Raw genomic sequence first — 14,136 nt, 5'->3', positions numbered from 1 at the left:
ATTATATAATTTGTTTATAAATAAATTACACATTTCAGCATCAGAATAATCTCTGTAGCCTATTGGTATCATCTGCAACGTTTCAAGTAGTTAACGTGGTTATAAAACAAATCTAAAAATAACCTGAACGATCTGTGAAGGTTCTGTTTAGCTTATAAAAATAAAACCCCAAAATATCCTGCAGGGAACGTTCCCAGAAAACATTTTTTTTTTTTGCCCGGTTGTGAACACGTGCAGCAAACGACTAGAATTTGGCTTAAATAACCTCTGATGATTACGTTCTCTCTAGTTTATAAAAAATAAACCCCAAAATATTATATTTTATTATCATTTATTTTTGGTGCATTGTTCAGTATTATAGGCTATTGAGAGCACTACTTGTTAACCGGTTTACTTTTGTGAGGAAGAAAATACTTCTAAGTAGGCTACAGTATGTCTACCAGTTGTGTGAAAGTTTTATAATTTTAATTTGCACACACAAAGAGCTCATGTATATTTTTTAGTGGTGGGCCGTTATCGGCGTTAACGCGAGACTCTTATCGTGCGATAAAAAAAAAATCAGTTTATGAAATGAACACCCGCCATCCCGTGGTAATGTGTGTGTATTGCGCAGGGGCATAGTCACACGAATAGTTTACCGGTACATTGATTGAAACTAATTTGTTTAAAAAGGAGGAGGCTATTGCCGGTAAAGGCAGGTTCACATAAAATCATTATGACATATGACATTATTTTTTGATCTAACGAGCATCTGGTTTGGCGATGCAAAAACGGACTGTAGCTACGTCGTGCTTATTGTTTTTTTCTTCTTCCAATAAGCCTACTATGTAAAAAAAAAACGAGTAAACATGTTACTTGTTCAATTAATAATCAGTTTGTTTGATGACATATCGCTAAAGATGAAACTGGCCTCCCTTTCTGTCATTGTAATTGTGCGTTTTATTTATTTATTTTATTTTATACATTTTTTTGAACGATATTCGACTTTTGCTCCTCTATTGTCGAATGGCATTTTTGGCAGAAATTCAGATCCCTACGCGAGGCGAACTATTCTCAAAGACTTACTTTTAGTCATTATTTGGGTAGCACACATATTCTGAATGCCTTCGGCAGAATTAAAATGAGCCATTTTAATCTAGATTAATTCCAAGATTCCAGTGAGATTAATCTAGATTTAAAAAATTAATCTATGCCCACCTCTAATATTTTTTTATTATTATTTATTCATTTTTGCTACATGTATTTGAAGAAGCATAATTTATTTTTAGACTTATTTGTTGGCCAGTTGTGATCTGTGCAATAAATATTTAATGTCCTAAACCATCTATTGTGTTTTATTGTTCCACTATAGTAATGATAATATTTACTATAATATATTGAATTTAATAGGTGTCTCTCACATTGTCCCACAGCAACATTAAAATAGTGTAGATTAGTGTACAATGTTTTATAATAATAAATTTATTATATTTAGTGTCCATTTCATTCATTTAACATATTTAAGTTATTTGACATATTTGAACATTTTATTAAAAAGTAACCCAATAGTTACTTTCCCTAGTAATTAGTTACTTTTATAATAATGCAACTCCGTTACTAACTCAGTTACTATTTGTGAGAAGTAACTAGTAACTATAACTAATTACTTTTTTTAAGTAACATGCCCAACACTGCCCTGCACACGTCCTCCACACAGCCCATAATCGCAGGTTGAATAGCGTGTGTGTGTGCGTGTGCGTGTGCGTGTGCGTGTGTGTGTGTGTGCGTGTGCGTGTGCGTGTGCGTGTGTGTGTGTTGCAGATCAGGGCAGGGGTGGGGTGTGAGAGTGGGCTTTTCAAAGCTACAGTAAAACCAGTTTAGATCCTCAGCCAGTTGTCGATTCTCCACAGATTCTGTCCAGACTGATGCCGCATTGTTGGGATGAAAACAGTTTTTTTTTCAGCTTTTCATAGTAGCTTATTTTAGCCACTCTGATCTCCTTTGTCAGTGCGTTTCTGGCCTGGTTGTACAAGGATTGTATCCACACTTCTGTAAGTATCTTCTTTGGCATGACAAAGAAAGAACTTAATTGTCTGAGTGTTGCTGTAAACCATGGCTTGTCAGTATTGAATGAATAAAATGTCCTAGTAGGAATGCACATATCCTCACAGAAACTGATCTATGATGTTATCGGTGGCAGCAGCTTCAAAAACATTCCATTCACATATAGTTAACTAACCACATAACATACTCTATTATAGCTGTATATAGTATTACTGCAACATGGACATTATTTTGATACTCGTCTCTAACTGATAACAGAAAACTTTCTAAATTGTAACATTGAAACAAGCATTTGCATAAAGCTGCTTTGAAACGATATGTGAAAAGCTCTATACAAATAAACTTGAATTTAATATGCATTAACTTCGACTGTCCTAGTATTTTGTTAAACGGATTTATTTTTTCCTTAAGTTTATTTAGACCCCCGGTGGGCCCTCGGACGCCAGTTTGAAAATGTCTCTGTTTTGATATTTCTTTTGAGTTTTGGCTTATTTTAGGTCATGCTGCTTGCAGGCATGTTACGTCACTATTCCTTTAAGCATCTGCATTTCTTTGAGGCTCTCATGTGGGTTGCTGTGTGCAGGTCACAATCGTTGGATACACACTTGGAATCCCAGATGTCATCATGGGTATAACTTTCCTGGCTGCTGGCACCAGTGTTCCTGACTGCATAGCTAGTCTTATTGTCGCACGACAAGGTAGAGCTCTTCTTTGTTTTCTTATCTTTCATCCAAAATGAGCTTACTTTCCAACTCTGGATTTGTGTCTTTATGTGCTCAGGCCTGGGGGACATGGCTGTCTCGAACTCGATTGGCAGCAACGTCTTTGATATCCTGGTTGGGCTCGGCGTTCCCTGGGGCATCCAGACAATGGCTGTCAACTACGGCTCTGTGGTATCTGATTTTCTCACTCTTCAACCAAGTGTGCACACACACACACACACTCCCACAAATACTGTAAAAATACCTTTTATTTTTTTGTGTCCTATTTAGGTTCAAATCAACAGTAGAGGATTGGTTTACTCCGTTGTCCTGCTTCTGGGTTCGGTTGCTTTAACCGTGAGTAAATGTGAACAATTCACATCACAAATACACTACATGGCCAAAAGTACTATATGTGGTCACCCTATTTTAGTTTTAGTCAGGCCTCCTTATTCCAGTGAATACCTAACTTCTTTAAATGTTCTCTGGCTGGGTATATAGATTTGATTATATTCTGATTCATATGGGTGTATTTTGGTTATATTTTGCTTGTGTGTGTGTATACAAAATACTCTCTCTGCACATTTTAAATTATACAGGCCAGTATTTCAGAGATTCAAACGGCCAACTCCTTTTTGAACTCCTTTGAACCGAAATAACATACTCCTAAGGGTCATTGGTTTTGGGAATCAGGCTACACTATTTGGATTTACTGCAGGGTCCTACAGGTTGACCAACAGATAACTAACAACCTGGCAAATAACTGATTAATCCACTGATAGTTTTTAAAATCTGAAGAAGAATAAAACTCAATGGGAAAAGTTATATTTTATACATTAAAAGACCTGAACTTTATTACAAAATTAGCAATAATGACTATAGATTTTTTTTTGATCGTTACAATAAACTCAATAAAATAAAGTCATTGTCATATATACAATTATTGTACAACAGTTATTGTACAATATACAAAGATCAGCCAAAACATTATGCCCACCTGTGTAATAGGCTGTTGGTCCTCCGTGTGACAACAAAACAGAGCAGACCCACTGATCCATGAATTCTACCAGACCTCTGAATGTGCATTATCCTGCGGAAAGAGGCCAATCCGAACTTGGAACCCCATTGTCATGAAGGAGTGTACCTGGTCTGCAGCAATGTTTAGGTAGAAAATCCCAACCCACAGTTTCCCAGCAGAACATTGCCTTCCTCCTGTAACATTTTCTGTGACTCGTGCCACAGTAGACCTTCTGTCAGTGTTGGGAAAGTTCACCTTCTACATGAACTAGTTCAAAGTTCAGTTTACAAATTTTAAAATGAACTAGTTCATAGTTATTTTTTTTCCATATGTTGCTGCGAGCTATTATTTTTCAAACTTATTGCCACAGCCAGTGCTCTACAGTACCGGCACTTCCACATTTTACTCTTAAGCGTACCTGCACTTTTTGTTACGTACCGCTACTTCTCGCATGTAGCCAGGTACTATACTTCAAAATTGTGAACTAGTTCATAGTTATTTTTTCCATATGTTGCTGCGAGCTATTATTTTTCAAAATTATTGCCACAGCCCATATTGAACCACAAACAGCAATTATTTTATCGGCGGGCAAAGTTTGCACAGAAATGTAATATTTTTCCCATCCTCACCGACCTGGTCATAAACTCGTTTAAATGATCATACGATGCCTCTTGCTGCTTTGTGTGTTGATGACGCATTGCTGTCACGCATTGCTAATTTGCTGTCTGTGGTTTTATATGCGGTGCGACACTGGTGCTGGTGTTGCCAGATTGGGTGTTTATCCGCTACATATTAAGGCCTGTTTACGGTGTGTTTTATCCGGGTTTTCGGCTGGAAGGCTCTATACAAATCTGGCACTCTATTGAACGAAGTTAAACTGAGAGAGCGTGTCGTTCACAGACACCAGAATGAACCAGTTCACAGTAACGTTCATCAGGCAGTAACACAGTACGTTCAGTTCATGTTCACCCAAAATATGAACGAGTTCAATGAACGCGTTCAGGCACAACACTGCCTTCTGTTGGCTCGCACTATACAGAATAGCCTTTGTTGCCGTCACGCATCGATGAGCCTTGGGAGCTCAACACCGTTGTCAGTTTGTGGTTTTTCTTCTCGGACCACTGTCGGTAGGTTCTCACCACTGCTGACCGAGAGCACCTCACTAACCTCGCCGTTTCAGAGATGATTTGACACATTTATCTGGCCATAACAATACGGCCCTTGTCAAAGTCTCTCAGGTCTTTACTCCTGCCCATTTTTCCTGCATCCAACTCGTTGACTACGAGAAATGATTAACATCTAATCAACCCAGACCTTGATGTGACTGTCAACATGATCAACATTTTTCGCTTCACCTGTGAGTGGTCATAATGTTTTGGCTCATCAGTTTATAATTGGATAAATGTATCACAGAAAGGGGGAGAGTGAGAGAAAAGGATCGTAGTCAAATTAACTTGTTGTTTTTAAATGTATTTTTCAAATGTGTCCCAACTATTATGTAATATAAGATTGTTACTCAGTTCATCTTTAAAAACGATATATTTGTCGACCAACTATGCAGTTAAATGCATTCAGTAGAACGGGGACTGGAAGCGCACAAGTACGTTTTTACACAGCCACTAAAAATAGGCATAACGTGTAAGATCAATCTTGGGTTTCAAATGAAGATCAAAATAAATAGTTTTTTTCCCCAGCCCTACTTAGTTACAGTTGTGCTACAGCATGACAGTGTTTAGGTTCAGATATTCGGCTCTGACTTTTAACTCTTAATTTTGTTTCTCCACCTTCAGGTGTTGGGGATCCACCTGAACAGGTGGAGATTGGACTTTAAGCTGGGCGTGTACGTGCTTGTTCTGTATGTCATTTTCCTCTGCTTTTCCGTCATGATCGAATATAACGTCTTCACGTTTGTCAACCTGCCCATGTGCCTCGAGGAACTGTAGGCCAGGAGATTTTCCTGGCCTTTAAACCAAAATACCTCCAGGAACCAAAATCACCAATGATTCTGCTGTTTCCTCTGTATAATCTCCTTACTGAGTCTGCACTGTTGAAGAAAACCACTGTCTCCCACTTCACATTCACACCACTGTGGTTCAGACGGAAGATCTGCATTTCCCAGAAGACTGTTGACTCTCTCCATCAATTCCAGGAATTGAAAATCTCCTTGGCAGCTCTCTTTATAACTGGATACTCTTCTACTTCTGAACCTTGGACAATCACAATGCAGCTCGTAATTGTCTTTACTGGATTGTTTGGAGCTGGAGGATATTCAGACTGTACACTTTCATCACAAACTGCACACACACAGCAATGACACAAAATGCTGCTCATTCCTATATGCATTAGCAATCTACATTTTCTAATTTCTGTCTTCCCTTAAGACACTCTATGACATGAACATGAATATAATGCACTTTATATGTGGCATAAAACAATTATATCACTTAATTTATTTCCTCCAGTACGTAAAAATGTAAGTATGTCCTTGATGTGGTGCTACAAAAAGATGGAACTGACATGAAATCAAGAAAGAGAGGCAAGAAAGTCATTCTCACAGCTCATTACACCCAAGAAAACCCATGAAAATATGACTCGTAACAGATGTGAAGCATTTTCTGTTATGGATCATGCAGCAGGGGGCGAGATGTTCGGGAATCCTTATGAGCTGGGAAAAATATTTCCTGCTGAGAGCTTCTAGCAGGTGCCCAATGGAGAGGTTAAGGATGGGCACCAGCTTCTGACACACCAAGCTCTACAATTAGATATGCTTTAGTTTCCCTTTATCATTCCAGACCTGCATTAGTGAATGGAACCAATCATAAAGCACACATCAAACGCTGCTGCTCACCTCTCTTCAGACCAGAGCAGACGAACCTCAGGACCGCTTTCTGCTTGTTTAGCAGTGTGGAGATGAGACTGGCAACTGTGGCTGCTTTAATATTTCGTACGCATAGTGATGACATCAGAGGATCTGGATTTTGCAAACATGCTATAAATCTACGTGTTTGTTGTTTATATGTAAATATAACATCATTGATCCTGTTTGAACTAGTGCTTCCTTGTAGATGAGGGGTGGATTTACAAATGTGACCTAAGAGGCCACTTTTCTTCATTTCTAATGCACCCGTACCTCCCTCTCTGGATCTTTATTGCCGTTTGTCTGTAATGCATGATGCGACACAAAGAAGCCATTTCTAAAGCAGGGCAAAAGCTTTGTGAGCTCACTGTCAGTGTCCCTATAAGGACGAATCTCGAGAGAATTGTGCCCAGGTCATATTTCCCCCCGAAAATCAAAAGAAAAACATGTAAATGATATTGAGCAAGTACAGCAAGTAAAGTTTTAGGACCATTTAATGCATTACAACATTTATTTCCATGGCAGTTGAGCAAATTTTTTTAATCCCAAAAATATTACCATGATTTATAAATACTTAAAATGTATACTTTAATATGTACATTTATTTTTAATGCTTTTTTGTATTACGGTAAAAAAAAAAAAATCTCATTACGGTTCTGAGAATGAAATGAAACTTAGGGTTTTTTGCATAATTATAATGAGATTTTTTTTTTTACCGTAATACAAAAAAGCATTAAAAATGAATGTACATATTAAAGTATACATTTTAAGTATGTACATTTACTTTTAATGCTTTTTTGTATTACGGTAAAAAAAAAAAAATCTCATTACGGTTCTGAGAATGAAATGAAACTTAGTTTTTTTTTGCGTAATTTAATGAGTTTTCCCCCCCCCCTCGTTGCCGTGATGAAAATGACAGTAGTGAGGTTTGAGGTATAAAGTGTATTTTGGGGTGAAATATGACCTGAACATGTTCTTGACGGGTCTCCTGAGAGTTCCCCATAAATGACAGCTACCGTACCCCTCTTCATCTGCTAGTGGGCTCGGGAGATCTGAACTCGAGCTTAGGGGAACACGTTTTTGTCTTTTGTCAGTCGTAGAACCTGTGCAGTGCTAGGAGGTGCCGTCGTGTGTGCAGAACAACAAGTGTTGCAGTATTTGATGTACAGATTATATATGATATATGCAATCTCAATGGGTGAGGGCTGAGTATTGGGATTATATTTTCATAGTTTGTGAAAGCTGCTGAAATCGCCCGCCGCTGTTACACGCGCATGCAGATTCTGTCAGATCTGACATCACATTCTGTAGAATGTCGACTTTAGTTTATTGTGGCTGTGTTGTGCGGAATGACGGTGTTGTCTTGATGACTCTTTTCTTTCGTCTTTATTCTGTGGTGATCTGTACGATTACATTATTCAGCTGAAATGGATACACCATATGCATAATGTTGGAGGAGCATTGAAAGCTTCTTTCTATGCCTGGTTGCCATGTTATATAGTTAAGTCTGTCTAGCATTAAATGCTGCCAGTAATTTAGTACTTTTTCTGTTCTGTTTGTTTCTCTCCTGGTTGTTTTGGGAGTTCTCTTTTTTTTTTTTTTCTCCAGTGCAATAGTTTGTGCATTCATCTACTGAATCTACACTTCAGATACTTGTCAGCAAACTATCCTTTACTATTGACTTTGTTGCAGATCATTTGTGCCATGCTTAATGTAAGTGCTACCATTTGAACTGAAAATACTTTTTTTTCTTTTCTTTTTCTATATACATTAAGTGTATTTTATAAAGCTCTGACCTCTGGGGTGGTTTGATTAATGTTTCATCGGGTCACTTCGGATGGGTTGTCTTTGTTCTAGCACTCTCACATGAGTAGTCTTATATGCACTCTCCATTGTATGTCTCTTCAGAGGACAGAAACTTAAAGGAAAATGCTTCAAATGACAGTCAGGCATGAATATGCACACGAGTATGAGAATTTCTCATGCAGTCTTTTGCTTTATTAAAGACACATGCACAGATACATGAGCAACTGCTTCACACGTGACCTGCTGCACTGTGAGTGGAACTGCATATAAGAAACCTTCTGTAAGCTGCAGATTTAATGATTTTCAACACAAGACGTAGGTGTGTCTGTAACTTGAATGTATTGTCTTGCAAAAGCAATGGATGTATTCAACCAATGCATTTTAATGTAAAGCAATAATTAAAAAGAATATGAATAACTATATGAATCATACGAGTATTGTATGGAAAAAACAATTAAATTAAAAAAGTTTATAAATGTTTTTTTGGTTGTCCGTCTTGTATGTGGTCATTGAATGAGTGTTTAGCGGCCTCTTGTGTTAATAACCAGTAGTGCCATAGTTTTGGCCATTTTGTGTTTTCTTCTCGAACAGAATCGCTGTTGACGTGCATTCGCTTCTGATCCACAGCGATGGGTGAGTTTTCTAAATGCGTATGGTAACGTCGTTAGGTTGCCAAATCCGACATAACATCGAAAAGATCTGTGATTCGTGTGAATCTGCAGGTCGCGTATGGTTGTCCCAAACACGGAAGTGTCAGTGCGCTTCTGGACAGCTGCACCGTTACGTTCCACTTCAGATATACGCTTTTATTATCGTTTTGCATTGCGAACGACGTGACATGTGGCGTCAAGGTGTAACTTAGTGCAGCCTCCCCATATAGGGCTGTAGTGATGGATAGTTTGATTCTTTCCAGAGATTCGTTCATTTTATGTTTCAGTTCGTTCACAAATGATTTGTTCAGTGATAATTTCTTCATATTATATAAATGCGCCAGCAGGTGGCCAAAAAGTGTCTTCTGTGCATGTCTTAAGTAAACAAAAGTATTGTTACAAAAAAAATGCTTTGGCTTTGTTAAAATGAGTGCCTAATTTACTAATTAAATTAATTAAATAAGTCTAAAGTGGTTCAGGTGACCAAATCACAAGGTTTTCTTGCATAATTAACCTTTTAATTGTTTTGTCAGACATTTACACATTCATAAATCCGTGATTATTAAACGTTGAGTTATGTTCTGTATGTTAAATATGAATAAACATTCTTATGTGCACACCTACTGCGTATTGCATCCACTTTCTGCCGATTGCTAAATGAGATTGAATCACATGCTAATGACCGATCTACCCGGTACTCTCATTCATTTCATTCACTAACGAAATGTACCAGTTCGTTCAAGAACGAGATCGCTCTCTCCCAGTAGCAGTTTTAACATTAAGTGACATGGGCATCTGACGCACAGAGGCCAATGGCACATGTCACTATGCGTATTGGCACATCCGGTGGCACATCCGGTCTGCACTGGCATGTGCCAGTGGATATGGTGACGTGTCACTGACATTATTGGCATGTGCCAGTGGGTAGTGACATGTGTCACTGACATCGCGGAACACTGACACTGTCTCGGAACAGGTTGCCGTCTTGTGACACCTCGGTAGTGACTGACATGAGCTGAGCAGCTATACTGACATAATTGTGAAACTAACGCCTATATAAATAGCCTATTTTTTTCTCAAACATGTCAGTTTGTGACATGTTTCGACAGTTGAGGAACATCTACGGGTGGTGTACTTGTCATTTGTTTGAGTAGCAAGTACAGTAAGACGGTAGCAAAAATTAAATAAATAAAAACAAGTATTCAGAGTCTGGTGCCGATATAAATAATTAGTGGATAATTTATAATATATATATATCAATATTATTGAGCTATAATTTATCTAAGTAAATAATTTGCTAATTATAAAATATAAAAAAGTATTTACTAATTTATAAAATATAAATGATTTACTAATTATTTATATTGAATTCAGACTCTGATTACTTTGTTTTTGCTCATACTCATCTTTTACAAATACATTTAAGGAATTATGTAACAAGAAATAAACCAATTTTTATAAATCTGAACATTCATTCCTTCTGTATATGTCATAATGTCACATCTACATAATGCTCCTGTATACAGCATCTGCGCTACTGGAGTGTCGTGACATACGGCGACATGTACCGCGACAATGGCACATGAAGCATACATCGACAATTCACAAGTTTTATTGGCACATGCCACTATCCACTGACACATGTCACAAGTTTTAGAGACTGATTACTCGTTTATTTAAATTTAATTGTTGCTACCTTCTTACTGTACAGTTGCTACTCAAACAAATGACAAATACACCACCCGTAGATGTCCCTGAACTGTCGCAAGTTTTAGGTTATTTTGCGCTGGCCAGTGTGGACTTACTGACACCTATTGGCGTGCATGCAGCATCATGCAAAAATAAAGGTTACAGTAACGGATGCGACTGTTAATGCGCTATTCGTAGTAACTTCTGATTTATTCTTTGTGTTTCCTAGGATGGGCAGTTTGCGTGATCAACAACATTGGCATTACATATTTAACATTCAGTGGCTTATATACCACTCAGATTGGCTAATGATGTGTCACACTGACATGTTTGAGAAAAAAAATACTGACTATAAAACGTTAAATTGACATATATTTAAAAAAGATCACTTGTATAGGCGTTTGTTTCACAATTACGTCAGTATAGCTGCTCAGCTCATTTGTCAATCACTACCAATTGGTGTCACAAGACGGCAACCTGTTCCGAGACAGTGTCAGTGTTCCGCGATGTCAGTTACCCCTTTTCCACCAACAAGAACCAGGTGCTGGTTCAGAGCCAGAGCTAGTGCCGGTTCGGAGTTGGTTCGACTGATGAGCTTTCAAAGAACTGGTTTGCCTTTCCACAGGCTAGAGAGCAATCGCAGAGCGAGATCTTACGTCATCTCATGTTGCCCAGCAACGCTAGCGCGGCAGCGCCAAACACAAACACACCAGGCTTGTTCGAGATAGTTCAGACCGATCGGCGCAAGACATCGAAGCACTGCGAGAGCGATCCAAAAGCAGGAGTCGTCGTATGCTCTCCAAACACTCCCGCAGCTCCGATCAGTCCACGCCGCTCCGATGCATCTCGAACAAGCCTTCCATCAACAATGGCAGTCGTTGCGTTACTTTTTATGCTCATGGGTTTGCAAACCTACATCGGTGTCCAAACACGGCGAATCCAGCACGTTCGTGCAGCTCGCCGTAACTTGCATTAACGGAGATTACAATCGAGCTGCTAATAGCACGATTAGCTGCTATTTAAAAAATGGCGGTCACAAGTTTCCTTTTCGTCTTGTTGGTCACAGTAACCCCGCCCCCAGCTGCTGACGTAAGCGGTTCCTACTTCTAGACCAGCAATGATTTGGTGCTACTTAAAGGAGAACTACGGGCAATTTTTAAGTTAATCTTGATCGTTAGACCTTTGTGAGTACTGACTATAGAAGAAAAAACGAACCGGATTGGTGCTTGCTACGCGGAGCTGCGACCGCGAATGCCCAGAGCTCCCACCCAGCTAAAACGGCAGCTATGGGGGCATGGACATAAAGAGCGTTTTTGAGCCTCTTAACAGACACAAAATGCAATTAAAATGTCTGTGCAACATGAACAGGGACCCTACATGTGAACAAGATGCGTTTAGCAACTTAGCCATTGTTTCAACTCACCTAAATAGTATTTTAGACGGCGAGCTGTAGTCTCGCGCTGCAGTCCCGTGCTGTAGCCGGAAAAGGTAAACAATATCCAGGTGGGAGGAGCGTTGATCATGTGCGACGAGTTAAGATCAGAGTTGTTTACAAGTGAAGAAGAAATGGTTCGTGTTTGTGCCTTTACGAATTGTGGCAACAGAATGCGAAAATATAAGAGCTTAAATTTTCATCGTCTTCCTTTTCACGACCTTGAGATTCTGCAGTTGTGGCTATAGTTGTACTTCAACTTGATGTGCAAACTCCCGTAGAAGTACTACGCTCTAAAGATTACCGCATTGCAGCGAACACTTGGACAAGGATGACTACACAACACAGCGGGGCCGTTTGAAGAAAAATTCCATTCCATGTACGAAGACGGGTGCAACCACGGTGGAGGTAATGTAACATTTATTTGTCCTTGCATTTGGCCACACACGGCATGAGGAGAGATGTGCATGAATGTTTTTGTAGTCTTATTTACAAAGCTTTAATTATTTCACTAGCTTCTTCGACTTGAATTGTAATTGTATTGTAATTGTATTCGCTGCGAATGCAGTGATCTTTAGAGCGTAGTACTACGGGAGTTTGCACATCAAGTTGAAGTACAACTAGCCACAACTGCATAATCTCGAGGTCATGAAAAGGAAGACGATGAAAATTTAAACTCTTATATTTTCGCATTCTGTTGCCACAATTTGGAAAGGCACAAACACGAACCATTTCTTCTTCACTTGTAAGCAACTCTGATCATAACTCGTCGCACATGATCAACGCTCCTCCCACCTGGATATTGTTTACCTTTTCCGGCTACAGCACGGGACTGCAGCGCGAGACTACAGCTTGCTGTCTAAAAGACTATTTAGGTGAGTTGAAACAATGGCTAAGTTGCTAAACGCATCTTGTTCACATGTAGGGTCCCTGTTCATGTTGCACAGACATTTTAATTGCATTTTGTGTCTGTTAAGAGGCTCAAAAACGCTCTTTATGTCCATGCCCCCATAGCTGCTGTTTTAGCTGGGTGGGAGCTCTGGGCATTCGCGGTCGCAGCTCCGCGTAGCAAGCACCAATCCGGTTCATTTTTTTTTCTATAGTCAGTACTCACAAAGGTCTAACGATCAAGATTAACTTAAAAATTGCCCGGAGTTCTCCTTTAAGAACCACTTTTACTGGTTCGGAGCTGGTGCTTTGGTGGTCGAAAAACAAAGAACCGATTTGAAACTAGGCTCTGGCTCCGAACCAGCACCAGCTCTGCCTTGGTGGAAAAGGGGTAAGTGACACATGTCACTATCCACTGGCACATGCCAATAATGTCAGTGACACATGTTACTATATCCACTGGCACATGCCACTGTAGACCGGATGTGCCAATACGCATACTGTAGTGACGTGCCATTGGCTTCTGTGCGTCAGATGCCCATGTCACTTAATGTTAATACCCCCTCTCAAATTTGTTGTTGGTTTTACAGTTTTTAGAGAAGTGCATGACATGAATAAAACGTAATGAATTAATTTTTGCACACAAAAAAAATATAAGAAAAGCAGGTAACGTTAATGATTAGTTTAAATTTAAATCAAAAAGCCAAGTGCCCCCTGCCCACTTAACTTGGCTCAAACCACGTAAAAAATGATAAACTGTCTTACATTTAACCATCAGTTTGCGTTATTAAACTGTTTTCATTACAATGATGAAGTTTCTTTCTTTGATGCAAATGTGCAACTACAAGAGCCCGTCCCGCTTTGAGTTACCGCAAAGCATTTTCACCCCTTGTCCCGCACGCCGCATATTGAGAAAATGTCCCGCATTTTCATCAGTCGGTTGGTTTTTAATGATCATATTAAGAAAACGTGCATGCGTTCTTTTGCCTTTTTAAGAAAGCATTTATTTATTCTTTTGATTTATTCTTTTAACCTATATTTAACAGCGCTTC

The 14,136-nt window shown here is 39.1% G+C and overlaps 2 protein-coding genes across 5 annotated transcripts in view; both read left to right on the top strand.

The window, feature by feature from the left end:
- The window catches only part of slc24a4a (solute carrier family 24 member 4a), a 67,740-nt gene extending 58,835 nt beyond the window's left edge, over positions 1 to 8,905 (top strand). For all 3 annotated transcript variants that reach the window (XM_077240130.1, XM_077240133.1, XM_077240132.1), the window contains exons 14-17: positions 2,627 to 2,741; positions 2,824 to 2,936; positions 3,036 to 3,101; positions 5,553 to 8,905. In XM_077240130.1, coding sequence (XP_077096245.1) covers positions 2,627 to 2,741; positions 2,824 to 2,936; positions 3,036 to 3,101; positions 5,553 to 5,705 — 447 coding nt within the window. In that variant the 3' untranslated portion in view covers positions 5,706 to 8,905. The remainder of the gene's footprint in view (positions 1 to 2,626; positions 2,742 to 2,823; positions 2,937 to 3,035; positions 3,102 to 5,552) is intronic.
- Positions 8,906 to 8,967: 62 nt separating this feature from the next.
- Positions 8,968 to 14,136, top strand: part of dglucy (D-glutamate cyclase) — a 38,315-nt gene continuing 33,146 nt past the window's right edge. Inside the window, exon 1 of one of the 2 annotated variants that reach the window (XM_077240136.1) lies at positions 8,968 to 9,058. Coding sequence is in view for 1 of the 2 variants with exons in the window: in XM_077240135.1 (XP_077096250.1) it covers positions 9,055 to 9,058 (4 nt within the window). In the remaining variant the exon portion in view is untranslated. The remainder of the gene's footprint in view (positions 9,059 to 14,136) is intronic. The other variant, XM_077240135.1, reaches the window with a different exon arrangement.

Source organism: Siphateles boraxobius, unplaced genomic scaffold (assembly GCF_051911475.1).
Source record: "Siphateles boraxobius isolate OS27281-9 unplaced genomic scaffold, OSU_SipBor_1 22, whole genome shotgun sequence".
Classification (NCBI taxonomy): Eukaryota; Metazoa; Chordata; class Actinopteri; order Cypriniformes; family Leuciscidae; genus Siphateles; species Siphateles boraxobius.
Note: the sequence above shows the minus strand (reverse complement) of the source record. Positions and strands in the feature narration are given on the sequence as shown.